Source organism: Hydra vulgaris, chromosome 09 (assembly GCF_038396675.1).
Source record: "Hydra vulgaris chromosome 09, alternate assembly HydraT2T_AEP".
NCBI classification, from domain to species: domain Eukaryota; kingdom Metazoa; phylum Cnidaria; class Hydrozoa; order Anthoathecata; family Hydridae; genus Hydra; species Hydra vulgaris.
In genome coordinates, this window is record NC_088928.1 from 43,249,251 (window position 1) to 43,263,617 (window position 14,367).

A 14,367-nucleotide genomic window follows, 5' to 3' on the forward strand; every position below is an offset into this window, starting at 1 on the left:
TATATAATTTATTTTCATACTAAATTGTAAATGTTTACATTTTGTAAACATTTAGCCGAAGATATTAAGTTTTAGATTTTAGCCTTGTCCAACCGCCCTTTCCTAATAACTCAGCTTTTTCTTTCAGTATCTTTTTTGTACGTATTTACTTAAAAATAATAATACGACAGAATAAGTTATAAATAAAGTTATAGAATTGTATACTTTAAAATTGTAAGCTTCTTAAGAAAACATAGTTTCCTTTAAATTTTTGAAACTCAAAACTTTCTTACTTAAATATTTAATAGAAATATACAATTTTGATAAAAATTTTCTCTAATGGTTAATAATAATCTAGCGTTTAAACAGTTTGAGAATTTCTCACATGTTGTGTGATTCACTCGCTGGATTCATTAGTTAATTTGTCCAAAGTACTTTGGACAAATAAATTTGAACTCAAGTTCAAATTAAGTCCGATGATGTCTGATGTGGTCCGGCGAGAAGCATTTTTACGAACTATTTTAATGTTTACCTTTACCATCAATGACGATGGATTGTTTTAACCGCCAACTGTTTCCTTATGTTCATAAACACATGAAAAACTGAATTGTGCTTATTTGTAACTCTAAATGGTTGTTGTATTAATTTTTGTAGCATAGTTTTGATTTTTTTTAATGTAAAGTATTTTTTGACCCTAATCAATGGTTGTTTGTTAATAAATTTTTCAAGCAATGTTGTCAAGTAAGAATTTTACTTGACAACACTGCTTTAAAATTTATTTACATTCAATGATAAATTGATGATTGAAAAAAAGTCTCTTTCCAATGATATATAGCAATCTAGTACTTGGTCATTTTTAAAAATTTCATGTCATTTACCCAATAAAATGGATTTAACTTTGATTTGAATACCTCAGCTCCGTGACCAATTCGAACTAGTTATTAGGTCCAATAATGAAGCATTAAGTTTGAACTTTTTTTGTAAGAATTCTGAAACTTTCTTAGCTTGCCTTTCTAAATCCTTCCGCCACCCCTGTCTCTACATCTCAATTAGACTATTTGTTTAACTTTCACACAACTACTATATAAATGTTAATTACATTTATATTACTTTCATTAGTTACTTGTAAAATATATCTTTATCTATAAAATTGACAACTTTAATGACAATTGTAATGTTGGTAGAGATGTCTTATTAATCATTTCAATATCTAAGAACTGTTTTTAATCTGAAATGCAAACAACGATACTTATAATACCATATTTATATATGTAACATATAATTATTTGTATATGCAACATATAATTTTTTATATATATAATAATTATATATATTTAACATATATAATTATTTATATATGTAACATATATAGTTGTTTATATATGTAACATATATAAATTTTTTATAAAAAAAAATTATAACATAATAGGTTATAATTTTTTTATTTATTAAAAAGTTTAAAACAACTTAAACTTGAAATTATTTTAGTTTATTTATTTAATTATTTAGAGATATTTAGTAAATATCTCTTATTTTGCAAATGTCTAGAAAATTCAAATCTCAAATTATATCTTTCCTAAAAATGAAAAAAATTCTTGTGTCAATAAGCTTTTTAAAACGGAATGCTGTTTAATAAAAATTTAACTCATTTAGTAATATTCAAAAATTTAATATAGGTTAAATTAAATCTGTTTGAAATATATATAAAAAAAAAGAATAATAATAAAGTAAAAAGATGACAAAAGATAAATGGTTAAATGGAAAATAAAAAAACATATACAAACCTACCTTTATCAAAATAAACAAAAATCAGCTTAAAGTGTCTTTTAAAAATATCTGGTTCAAATGAAATTGAAATAAATCTGTTTTTATGCTTTATTTCACTCGCAAATAAATGTGTTGTTATATTTACAATTATTATTATAATTATTGCCTATCATAATTACAAATAGTCGTAATAATTTTGCTTATTAATTTTAAATTTTTGTTTAATTGTAAATGTTTTTGGAATTTTGATTTGTTCTTTTCTTATTATAAAAAAAAAGATACAAAAATTGTTCAACCGCTATGGGTATTTCGTGTAAAAACTGTGGGGGTGTTGAAATTGACAATGATCCAGCACGAGGAGATTCAGTATGTGTTAATTGTGGATCTGTAGTAGAAAGCCTGTGTATTGTAAATGATATAGAATTCCATGAAAATAGTGCAGGAAGTTCTTCAGTTATTGGTCAATTTGTCTCTTCAGAAGGTATTTTATTACTTATTGGAACTTTTTTTTGATATGTTTACTTTTTATAATTATTTTACTAGTAGTAAATGTTTTAGAATTATATCAAATGTATAAATATATCAAAGTGTATAAATATAAATAGTATCAAATATAAACCATATTTTTTACTTTAGGTGTTTATTAAAGTTTTATGATATAAAAATGTAAAACAAGAAAATAAATGAAAAACTTTTTCAAGTTTAAAAAACCTTTTTAAAATGAATTTAATGGTTAATAATAAACAATAAACTTAAATAACACTATATATTTTGTATTATTATTTTATATCATCATTCAATAGTTTTTATTTTATATTAATGAATTCTTATTTATTTTATATCATTATTAAATATAAGTTTTTGTAGCCTGGGTTTGAGGGTGATTCATTAAAAAAATACTTTTAAAAGTTGCAATCAGTAAAATCATTCGAAGAAAAAAATATCTACGCTCTGCTCCTTGATCACAATGAATCGGACTAGTCCCTAATACTTTCAAAAAACTACTTTAAAAGTCATAAAAGGGTCTCAAAAGAACCAAAATTTCAAAAATTATTATCATGTTTTATAAAAACATCTCTGAAAAAAATTGTTATCAAAACTTTGATAAAATTATTTTTTTAATTTTATTTTGAAATAAGCTTTTTATGCTATAAAATCTAACAAAATAATCTGTATAATAATATTTTGTTGTTGTTGAAGCAAAAGACCATACCAATACTTTGTGATGTAACTACAATTTTTATAGTTTACCTAACTTCATAAATTATTGTAAATTTTTTATAAAGATAGCCACTACATTTTAAAATTAAATTTAAAATTCATGCATTTTATAATTGATTATAAAGTTAAGTTTTCCCAGACTGAGAGACATAGGACAAGCCTTATAGGGTATGAAAGAAGCCTGTAAATTTTTTTATTATTATTTGTAATTCCTGAGTTATGTTCGCTCAAACTTATGACCTTATAACACTTGGGAAGTCATTATTTAGATTTTATTATTTTTAAACTAAATTTAAAGACAATGAGACAACTGCATCAAGTTTGTTTTTACATTGGGGAAGGATCAAAAGAAAAAATCAAAAAAGCTGGGAAAAACCTTTCCTTTCTCTAAATATCATAAGCTGAAGTCACAAATTTTTGAATTTAGGGTCTACATTTATTTCTAAACATTAAAGGTTCCCGCAAAAAATCTTAATTTAGGAAAGGACATTCTAATGTAATTTTAATGGTTTGAAAAAATTAAGGGGTATTGCTTACAAATATACTTGAGTCATCAAATTGTCAAAATATCTTTTAACCAGTGTTCAAAAAATGAGAAAGGTCCCAAGATTGGATGTACAGATTTTCAATTACTCTATAATACCATTCTTTTAATGCAAAAAAGAAAAACTTATAGTATAATATTGCATTGTTAAAATAATTCCTTTACAAAAAATTTTTTGTATATTTACAAAAAGACACAGTGGAATGACTCAATATATAATTTGTCTTTATCTTAAGGTGGTAGACCACATTTAAAATAGTTGTTTCAGAATAAATTGTCAAAATATTTTTTTTAAATGTATCTTATTCAAAAGTTTATCCTCTTTTATTTGGTGTATGTATAAACAAGAATTTATGTTTTGGAATGTATTAAAAATACTTATTTAACAACATTGTTTATCTTAGCAACACCATAGCTTTCAAAAACTCAGCATTTTGTCTTTATTATAAGAAAAATTTACAGAAAAATAAAAAATAAAATTGGCAAGCTATTTCGTCTTTGTATTTTGCTTTGTTTTTATTATTTTTATTTTTTTCACTTATTTTTATTTAGTACTTATTTTTGCATTTTCTGCACATTGATTTTTTTCATATTCAATCAAGGTTTCAAAACATGATTTTCTTCTGATTTTGAATAAAACTTTTAATCTGAAATTTTAAAGACCAGCAAGATTGAAGTTCATTTGACAGGTATGTCATTGTTAAAGTTAGTGGCGTAGATAAGATTTTTTGATGCATTAGAAATGATACTTTCAAGCATTATCCAAACTACAAATTTAATTCTTATGTTCATTAAATGAGAATGCTTTGCAAAAAATTGCAGTCATTGGAGCCTTGGAAAAAAAGGCCCCAAAAAGATCATCCTTCCCCTCCCCCTCCCCCCAATACCTCAAATGTGAGGGCGATGATTTAATAAAAAAAATTTTTACTAACTTATACTAAATTTAAATTCATCGACAGGTTTTTAATTTCATCCAATAATTTTTTAGTGATGGAAAGTTATAACCATGTAATGTTTTCATTCTCCCCAAAATGAGGAGGTTTTAAATTTTACATTTTTGAACACTAACAGTAACACCAACTAATAAGAGAAATGGTTTTTCTTAGATAGTTTGAAAAATATTTGAAAAATTGCATTCTCATTTGACAAAACAATCGAAATGATTAATGTTTGAGAGATACATATTTTTAAACTCAATGCAGATGAAGTACCTCATTTATAATCCCAGGATAATAGAACTTCTTGGCAATCGTCTTTTAACCAAAATCCAGATTTTTTATCAGGGTTTTAAAAAGTAAAAAGTGGATTTTTTCTGGTGTTAATCACATATTAACTTTTTTTTATGATCAATGATATCCTCTTCAGCAACTTCAATATCATAAAATGTATGTTTTTAGTTCAACATAGGATTTGCTTACATATTTATACTCATAACAAATCTCTTGCAATTGCTTGTGAAATCACTCAAAGTAAGTATTGGACAGTTGGGAGAATTAAGTTAGACCACTCTGCATTTTAACATGGTATTAGTTTTGTAATATCCTTTGCTGCATTCAAATATATTGCTCTCTATTATTGTACTTTAAAGATAAATCTTGCAACATAGGAAAACCGTTTATATCTGCAGCAGTAATATCGTAGAATCCTGCTAAAACATTTTGTTAAAATGTTTTAAATGCATGAAATATATGCCACAAACTGCTAAGCAATAATAGAAAGTAGTTCTTACATCTGCAAACTTTATTATAGAATACAATTGAATGATGCATTTCCGCAGTCAAAACTGGACGAGGTATTTTCACCATTACACCATTACACCATTTGAAAAATGTGACTAATTATGCAACATCTCGGGAAAGGCTGAAATCAAGTATATATACGAATTTTTCACGTAGTTTCTTTTTCGACAAGAATAATTATACTTATGTTTTTGTTCTTTGTTATTCGTACCCGATATATCTTGTATTTGGAGCATCTAAAAACTTTTGTAAATATATTCAATAAAACACAGAACAATATGTTTACCTGTAGATTCATAACTTTAATACATAGATTTTAAACAATTTTTTTAGATCTTCAGGTACCATCATTGTCTAAAGTTTACAAAGATTTAAAACATTTGAGATATAATCTTCACTCTGATCTGGGAAAATGGTTTCAGTAAATCTTTTTCAATCTGTACCTTGGTTCTTAAATTTTTTTCTTAAATTATTTTTTATTCCTTTTGCTGAGGTTAGATATTTTAGATTTTATTCTTCATCTGAAACTTCAAAGGGCTGATGTGGAGTGTGTCTGTTAAGTTGTTTCCAGTAGATGTAGCTCCTTCAAAATAAAATTTCTTACAGCTCGAAATCAGTTTGGTCTTTAGCTAAATCTTGGATAGTAGCAGTAATTATTTTAGTTTGAATTACATAGCTTAATTATGCTTACTAATTCAAACTAAAAATTTTCAATTACTTCATATTACCATTCTTTTAATTAAAAAAAAAAAAAATAAGAGTATTATACTGCATCATTGTAATAACGTTAAGCAAAACAATGCTAAGTCTAAATTTTTGTAAAATTTTTACAACTTTAGACATATTAACATTTTTGACTCAATGATTTTTGAACATAGTTTGAATTGACTAGTTGATATTGGTCTGACACAGTTTTGTATTGACAAAAACAATGGGTACTCTGTTCTGAACAACTCAGAAGTAATTAATTAAATGCTCTATAAAACAAACTGAATAACTGTAAACAAAGAAATAATGCCTTAAATATTTATATATGTTCAATAAATGTGTTAAAAGTGTTTACATAGCTACAATTATTTTTTTTTTATATATATATATATATTCAACCATATCAATAAAAATTTACAAATGCTCATCATAAATTAATAGAATTTGGTTAGGTGTCACTCATATAGTTACAAACTAGTCAATAAAGCGACACTTAAAAAACATAGAGTTCTCGGGGGGGGGGGGGGGGGATTGTAAGTTAGAATGACAAAAAGTTAAACAAATAATAATGATATATGTAATAGTTATAGTAATAATGCAAAGTATCAATAATATAAAGAATAAAGTATCAATAATATAAAGAATAATTATAATAAAATATAAATTGTATGTACATATCATAGATAATAATAAAATATAATAATAACATAAAATCTAGCAATAATAACACAATAATAACTAAATATAATATAGATAAATAATAAAATAAATAAAAAAATGTATAATTTGTATAAATAAAAAAATAAAATATCCCATTAAGCATCATTTTGATGTAAGTTTATTTTAAATTGAAACAACATTACATCAAAATAAATTAAAACTTTCAATGTGATATCACCCGCCAAGTTTTTCTTTTTTTTTTTGATAACAAGAATGGTATTATGGAGTAATTGAAAATCTACATATTCAATCTTGGGACTTTCTTTCCCATTTTTATAATGGCTAATTTTTGAGCATTAGTTAAAAGATTTTTTGACAGTTTGATGACTTATAAGTATTTTTCTTAGCAATACACCCTCAATTTTTTAAACCATTCAAATTACAATCGGAATCTTTTATGTTTTGAGATAAATGTATTTAAAGTAGGCCCCAAATTTAAAAATGTGTAATTTCAATTTATGACTTTAAGGTGAAAGAAAGTCATAACTCATTTTTTTGGATTTTTTTATGAAAGTTTTACTTTCCTAATACAAAAATAAATTTAGGATGCAGTTGTCTCATCTTTAAATTTAGTTTAAAAGTACAAAATCTCAAAATTGCTTTCCAAGTGTTAAAAAATTAAAAGTTTGACCAACCATTATTCAGGATATACAAATATTTAGACGAAAAAAATTTACAGGCTTCTTTCTTACCCTACAAGCATTACTAAATAAAAATTGAGCGTGATTGAAGGATATCGCTTTTAAAGCAACAGTATTTTGCCTGGTTTTCACAGAAAATGGCTCTTAAGTACAATAGTACATGATGAGTGCATGATAATGAGTGCATACTTTAAAATTTGTTTAAAAAGTAAAAATATGAAACTTATTTTTTTGTGTGTGGAAGCTAAAAAAACTAAAAAAAAAATACAAAAAAAATATTTCAATATTGTTATTCTCGTATTTATTTTATTTACTATATCAATACTTAATTTTATTTACTATAACAATAGAAAAGTTAGAAGGAAATGAAACTTTAAAAGTTATTGATCTTACCACAACTGTGTACTAGCCTGTGTCAAAAAAAAAAAAAAAAAAAAACTAAACCCTCCAATCTTAGTCATTTGACCCAAGAAGACTAAATTTAAAGTTTTAAAACCGTAGGACAAGTCTAATAGGATTATGTTGATGCTGTTATTTTTTTCAAATTTTTGTGAAAAACATGAAGTTTTTCGAATTTTATCATAAACAAATTTTCTTTGTACTTTTTTGGAATGAATTTATAAAATATTTACAATAAGTTGTAGTTTTCTTATCTGGATATATCAAAAACTATCTATAGTCATTTTTTATTGAACATATCACTCAATTAGTCACTGTCCAATTCTATTTTGCTTATTAATTCACTGCCAAATTAAACTTCACATTGTTTAAATATATACTAGTTTTATTTTTTCAGATAAATAATTAAAATTAAGATAAATAAAAAAAATTGAAAGAAAAAATTATTGTTGTTCTACCAATCCAATGAGAACTTGTTATCTCCTGAAATTAATGTCCTAATTTTTAACGAGTCTTTTAATGTGCCACATGGCAACGTTAAAAGCCTCTTTTGAGCTGAAGAAATCTTTTTGCTCTAAGAAGTATAAAGATCTTGGAAATGCTCTAATAAAAAGTTTAAAATGTCAACATGGCATTAAGATGAACAAATAGTTGTTCTTGCATTAGCAGACGAAGTTCTGCCCGATATCAACAAGGTAGAAATAATAAAAACTTTGCTCATCAATGTTAAACTAGAGATATTTGGATGTGGACCTCCAACAAATGTTCTGAATAAGGACAGTAATCTGACACTTCCTAACTTTGTTGGTCTGGAAAGCTGAATCCTTTTCAACATAATTGTTGTTCCTGATGAAGATCAATGGGTTAAGGGAGATTCTGGCTACTGGGGTTATTTAGAGAGCTACAGAAAGTTTGTTCAGTTCATAAAAAACATGCAAGTATCGAATGACTGTGCCAAGAGAAATACTTGCTTCATTCAAGATTAGATTGCAAGTTAATCTGAAGACCAAAGGCAAAATGTGATACTTTTAGCAAGAGAGGAAAGAAAGAAGATGCTAGCTATTGTCACCAAAAAAAAAATCTAAAAAAATTAAACAAAAATAGTACAAAATAAAAATTAATAAATGAAATTGTGTAACTCTGCAACAATCATTTGTAATTGTTACTATTTAAATAAAATCATTTTTTAGCAAATAAAAATCTTTTTATTTCCAGACTATTAAGTTTTCAATATTTTTTTGCTTTTAATATAGTTTATTTAATAAGTAATATTTTCCATAAAAAACATGAAAATTGAAAAAAATAGAGTTCCTGTTGTGTTACCCTGTTATACATGACCTTATGAGCTGGTACATTATCAGTTTGATATAAATGACTAATGTTGCAAAGTATAGTGTCTTTAAATTTTGACTTTTACAACTGTTATTTTTGGATTTTGACTTTTACAATTGTTATAAAATAACACAGCCTACTGTGCATGCACAGAATGATATAGTCAAAAAATGTTTAAAAGAATCGAGGCACTGGAGGGAAAATGCACCCTCACAAACATAGGCTGATAATGTTGATAGTAGAAAAAAAGTGAGTCACAATTTATCAATTGAAATGCAAAAAATTTCAAATAAAAGGAACGAAAAAGAAAAGAGGCTAATAAATTATACATAGTGTTTAAAAATCATGCTCGAGGCTGTGATAAAAGTCATAAAAGTGTATAAAATGTCATAAAAGGTATATTTACTAAAATCATAAAACCATGTTCATCGACATTTGTGAGAAGATTTGAAAAGAAAAGTGTTAGTCTAAAACCTGAGCGCTTTAAACTTAAAATTTTTTTATATACCCAGTCAACACATTATCCAAAATTTTTAATTAAATTGTTATTTATATTTTGCTGTAGCATGGTTTCATACAAACTCAGTGACAAACCTTTAATTTTAATATTTTAAGAAAAGACAGAATTAATGAAGGTGGATGTGTATGTATCATACAAAAAGATCTAATAACTTTTGAAGTTACTTTAACAAAATTTTATTCTCTAGAGATTGAACAAATATGGTGTTGACTCAAAAATAGACATAAAAAATTTTTAATCTAATGTGTCTACAGATCCCTGATTTTTTCAAATAGCGAAGACCTAAATAGTGCAATTCATATATGGTTTTTTTGTTAATTTTAATTTTCCAAATATAAAATGGAATCATGACAACAATATCATTACAAGATCAGATCAAAACAGTTCTGAGTTTAATTTTACAAAAACTTTTTAATTGATTGAATAATTGCTTTTTGTCACAAAATGTAATTTCCAAGTTTTCAAAATTCTGATGAAGTATCTTGTACTTGATATTTACAGAATTTTCAAATCTCAAAAAAATTTCTGAGCATCCAATCTGCCTTTAGGTAATACCTGCCATGTGCATTTCATTTTAACTTGGAAGTATTTAGTAAACACTAACAATGTGAATAAAAACTTCAAGGTAGGTAACTTCAATCTTCAAGGTATTTGTTTAATATACGTGACTATGTTAACATGATAAAATATTTTAATTCAATCAATTAAAAAGCAATTAATTTCAGCAATCTAAATAATAGCAGTTGTTATGATAAATGTTTAGAAATATTTTTGGCTTGTGATAAGTATACCCACGAACTAAAAAATATATTCAATCAAGACAAGGTTGGGTTATATTGAAAATAAAACACTTAATTAATAAAAAAAAAATTATGGTTAAAGTTTTTATCACCAGAAATATTCATGAAGGATTAGTAAAATATAAACATATCAAAATGATATCAAAAATATTAAAATATAAGCATATTAAAATAAAGCCTTGAAATTCTATTAATAAAGCCTTTAAAAATATGGGGTATGACTTAGCTAATATTATAAAAACTGGTTCTAACAAATTTTATGCAGAACTAAATAGTAATCAAATGTATTATGAAAGAATTCAAACTTTAAGGTTAACTTTTACCAAGGTTTAAGGTTAACTTTTAAGCTTTAAGTTTTAAAGCTTTAAGCTTTAAGGTTAAGATTAACTTTTAAGCCAAACAGTAAAATTAGTGAGTATTTTTTTGATATTTCTAATTTGTTGAACATCTTTTTTCAATTGGTGTATACTTAAGACAAAAAAAAAGCTTACCAAATTTTGATCCAGTTACTCCAGTTTACTGTGAAAATCATATAAGTAAAAGAGACAATTTAAATAAAATTATTTTTCAATTAAACACATTGGATAAAAATAAATCCTTTGGCAATGTTGGAGTTCATCCATCTGTACTAAGTACTTGTTCTGAAAGTCCAAGTTCTGCTATTGCATACATTTTTAAATTACTCCTTTAATCTATAAAGGTACTAATAAAAGATTCAAACATGGTTCCCATTTTCATAAATGACAACATACTTGATTCTTCTAACTATAGACCCTTGTCTCTTACATCTATTGTTTGTAAAGTTTTAGAAAGGGTTCTTAAATTATACGCCATCTTTTAGAAATCCTTCTTCACAAAGAAGCCTAAAAGTTTATATATTTTAACCTTAGCGTAGAACAAAGGACACTCTATGAATAAAAAGGCAAAGAGTTTTTCTTGGTAAGAATGTCTACATTGATTACTGTTCCAAGTGGAGTACACCAGGGATCTGTTTTGATACCAGTACTGATTTTAATGTATATCAATGATCTTCCTGATAATTAAAAGAAAATGCAAACTCTACGCTGACGAGTGCAAAGTTTTTCAAATAATATGAAATAATAATTTTAACAATCTACATGATGATATAAATTCTATTTTGTTGTCTAATATTACAGCCACTTTTTTCTAATAAAACACCAATACTTACTTGGCAATCGGCAAAGTTTTGTGTAAAAATTTATTCTTAAAGTGAGATTTTATAAGTCAAAAGTAGGGTCCTGCAAATCAAAAGTTAAATTAGAAAAGTGGTTGAAGATTTAATTTGAAAAATTCCATATATTCAAATCAAGGTAATTTCATAAAAACACATGCAACCCTTGGAATTAAGAATAATGAGGCTGAAAAAATTTGCTGACCACAATCTTTTAGAGGACGGCATCAGGTCAGCAAAAAAAAGTTGATACAAAGGTCTTACCCTAAAACATAGAAACAAGATCAGCTATTTTTTTGCCGACCTTAAAAACTTTGAGGTCGGTAGTTAGGTTGGCATTGCCGAATGCTAAATGATCCTAATTCCGAGGGCTGCACATGTGATTTCTGCAAAATCTAAATGTAACATAAACTATTTTGTAATGACAATGAATACTATACTGCACTAAGTTATAAATAAATGGGGTATGTAACATCTTCTTTTTTTATAAGTTCTAAATTTTTATAAGCACCAGAAATTAGGAAAAAACTATTTTAAGATTCGATTTGATTTGAAAATATATAAAAATATAAAAAAAGTTAAAATTTCTAATTTGCAGTGACCTAGTCAAAAACTAAAATCTTAAAATAAGTTTGTCTATTCTTGAAAACTTGTTTACGTGTAGCGTTGTATGAATGCAAAAATATCATAGAAATTACTCTGAGAGCTGAGAGTATTCAAAACTTAGTAAAAGACACAAAGGCTCCGGCTACCAATTTTATGAAAAATAATATATTTATAACAAAGTTGATCAAACATATCCACACTCCACCACACTCTCCTCTTTTTTGATTGTAAAATCTAATTATTTCTGGTATATCAATATATTTGTCTTGGTCTGGATGGAGGAAAGGTGGAAAGCAAAAACAGATTTTTCTGGTGAAAAGCAAAAACAGATTTCTCTTTTTTTCTTTGTTTAGCTTTGAAGATATAAAATGGAAAAGTTAATTCCTTATGAAAAGAAAATATTTATGTGTTCTTATGACGGTTTTTGTTCCAAGAAACCTGTAGTTTTTCTGGGTTGTTTTTTTTAGCGTTTTAACTGTTGTAATATTTTTGATAGCAGTTTTTTTAGCACCAGAAATAGAGTAAAATATAATCTTTGTCATTTAATATGATTTTCAATAAAAAAAACATTAATGGATTTATATTTTATTCATCCGGTTTTGATGGTTTAAAATAAATGAGCATCATCACCAAGAAGTTCTAATAGTTATTTGTCAGTTGTTGTGCAATGGTGAATAGAGATTTTTTGAAGTTTTAACAATGTGGTCAAACAGTTCATTTATCAGCACCAATTTACTATGCTGCCTTTTTTCCACTCTAGTTAATTGATAATCAAACTGAAGACAATTTGTTAAAAGTTTGAATCATTTCTCACTCATAGTCAATAAAAAATTGTTGATGCCTGTATTTTTATCAAACATTTATTTGACAGTTTTATATTCCAACTAAATAGTATAATCCAAACAGAGCTTTCAAGTTAATTGACAGCAATGGTGTATGGTGGAACTTTTAAGTTAATTGACAGACGCAGTGTATGGTGCTTATTATTTTGAAATTATTTTGAAACTAGTTCAATATGGAATTAACTTTTATTCTAAACAAATTATTTTAAGTAGCAAACTTTTAAAAACATAATTATTAATTAGAATCTTTATTATACATCTGATTTTATTTTCAGGTTAAAATTATTTTATAGTAAATTTGATTATAATTTTAGATTATAGTTATAAGAAATTGTTTTTAGGTCAAAATCGTGTAGGATCTTATAGCAAATTTGGTGTTGGACAAGATCACAGACAAGTTGCTCTTGAAAATGGTGGGTTTTTTTTTTTTAGTTCTATTTTTAATTTATTTTCTAAAATAAGTCAAATATTTTATTCACTATGATAATGAAATATAGATAATGCTAAATGTCAATAATGTAATTTGTAAAATATGAAAGGTAATCAAAAGAAAGAATTTTTACTCACTACATAAAAATACTAAAAGGTATACTTTTTTTATTAGGCAAACAATTAATTAATAATTATGGAGGACAAATTAAAATGAGTCATCATTGTCTTGATTCAGCATATATGTTTTTTAAAATGGCTGCTAGTAAGCGATTTACAGTTGGACGCAAAACAATATATGTTGTTGGAGCCTGTTTGTATTTGGTATCAAGAACAGAGAAAACTCCACGTATCTTTTATATATATATACGTATAGACTTATTTCCTTATGTAACTTTCAGAGTTTTTCTTATTTCAGAATATATCTCTAAATATATAGTTGATTTACTGCAGTCTATATTGTAATGCTTTGTTATTATTTTTTAGCAGTTTAAAAAATTTATAGCGTTGAGGTCATGTTAAACATGTTAAATAGTTTCCAATTTGATTTAAAAAAAATTTAAATGACAAAATTGTTCTTAACTCTAAAGAGACATGCTGCTTGATATTTGTGATGCAATTCAGGTAAAAATATTTTTCCATTTTACTTTTTTTTTATAAAAAAAATGTTTTTTAGTGTATTTACAATTTGTGCAATTAAACAAATGGTAGTAATTGTTAATAATTAGTTATACATAATGTCTACTGCTGGATTATATGTAAAACAATAATTTAATAAAACTTTATTTTTTAATTAAGTGTGATATCGTTGTTTTGGGACGAGTTTTTTTAGCTCTTGCAAGAACTCTTTGTATCGACTGCCCTATTGTAGGTGGGAAGTTTTGTTTAAATATATTAAAATTTATAATTTTTTTTTATTTCAATGTGA

The 14,367-nt window shown here is 25.5% G+C and overlaps 1 protein-coding gene across 1 annotated transcript in view; it reads left to right on the forward strand.

Moving 5' to 3' along the window:
* The first annotated feature begins 2,023 nt into the window (after positions 1–2,023).
* Positions 2,024–14,367, forward strand: part of LOC100210099 (transcription factor IIIB 90 kDa subunit) — a 35,323-nt gene continuing 22,979 nt past the window's right edge. Inside the window, exons 1-5 of the mRNA XM_065805809.1 lie at positions 2,024–2,227; positions 13,352–13,423; positions 13,615–13,788; positions 14,032–14,063; positions 14,238–14,310. Coding sequence (XP_065661881.1) covers positions 2,047–2,227; positions 13,352–13,423; positions 13,615–13,788; positions 14,032–14,063; positions 14,238–14,310 — 532 coding nt within the window. The 5' untranslated portion in view covers positions 2,024–2,046. The remainder of the gene's footprint in view (positions 2,228–13,351; positions 13,424–13,614; positions 13,789–14,031; positions 14,064–14,237; positions 14,311–14,367) is intronic.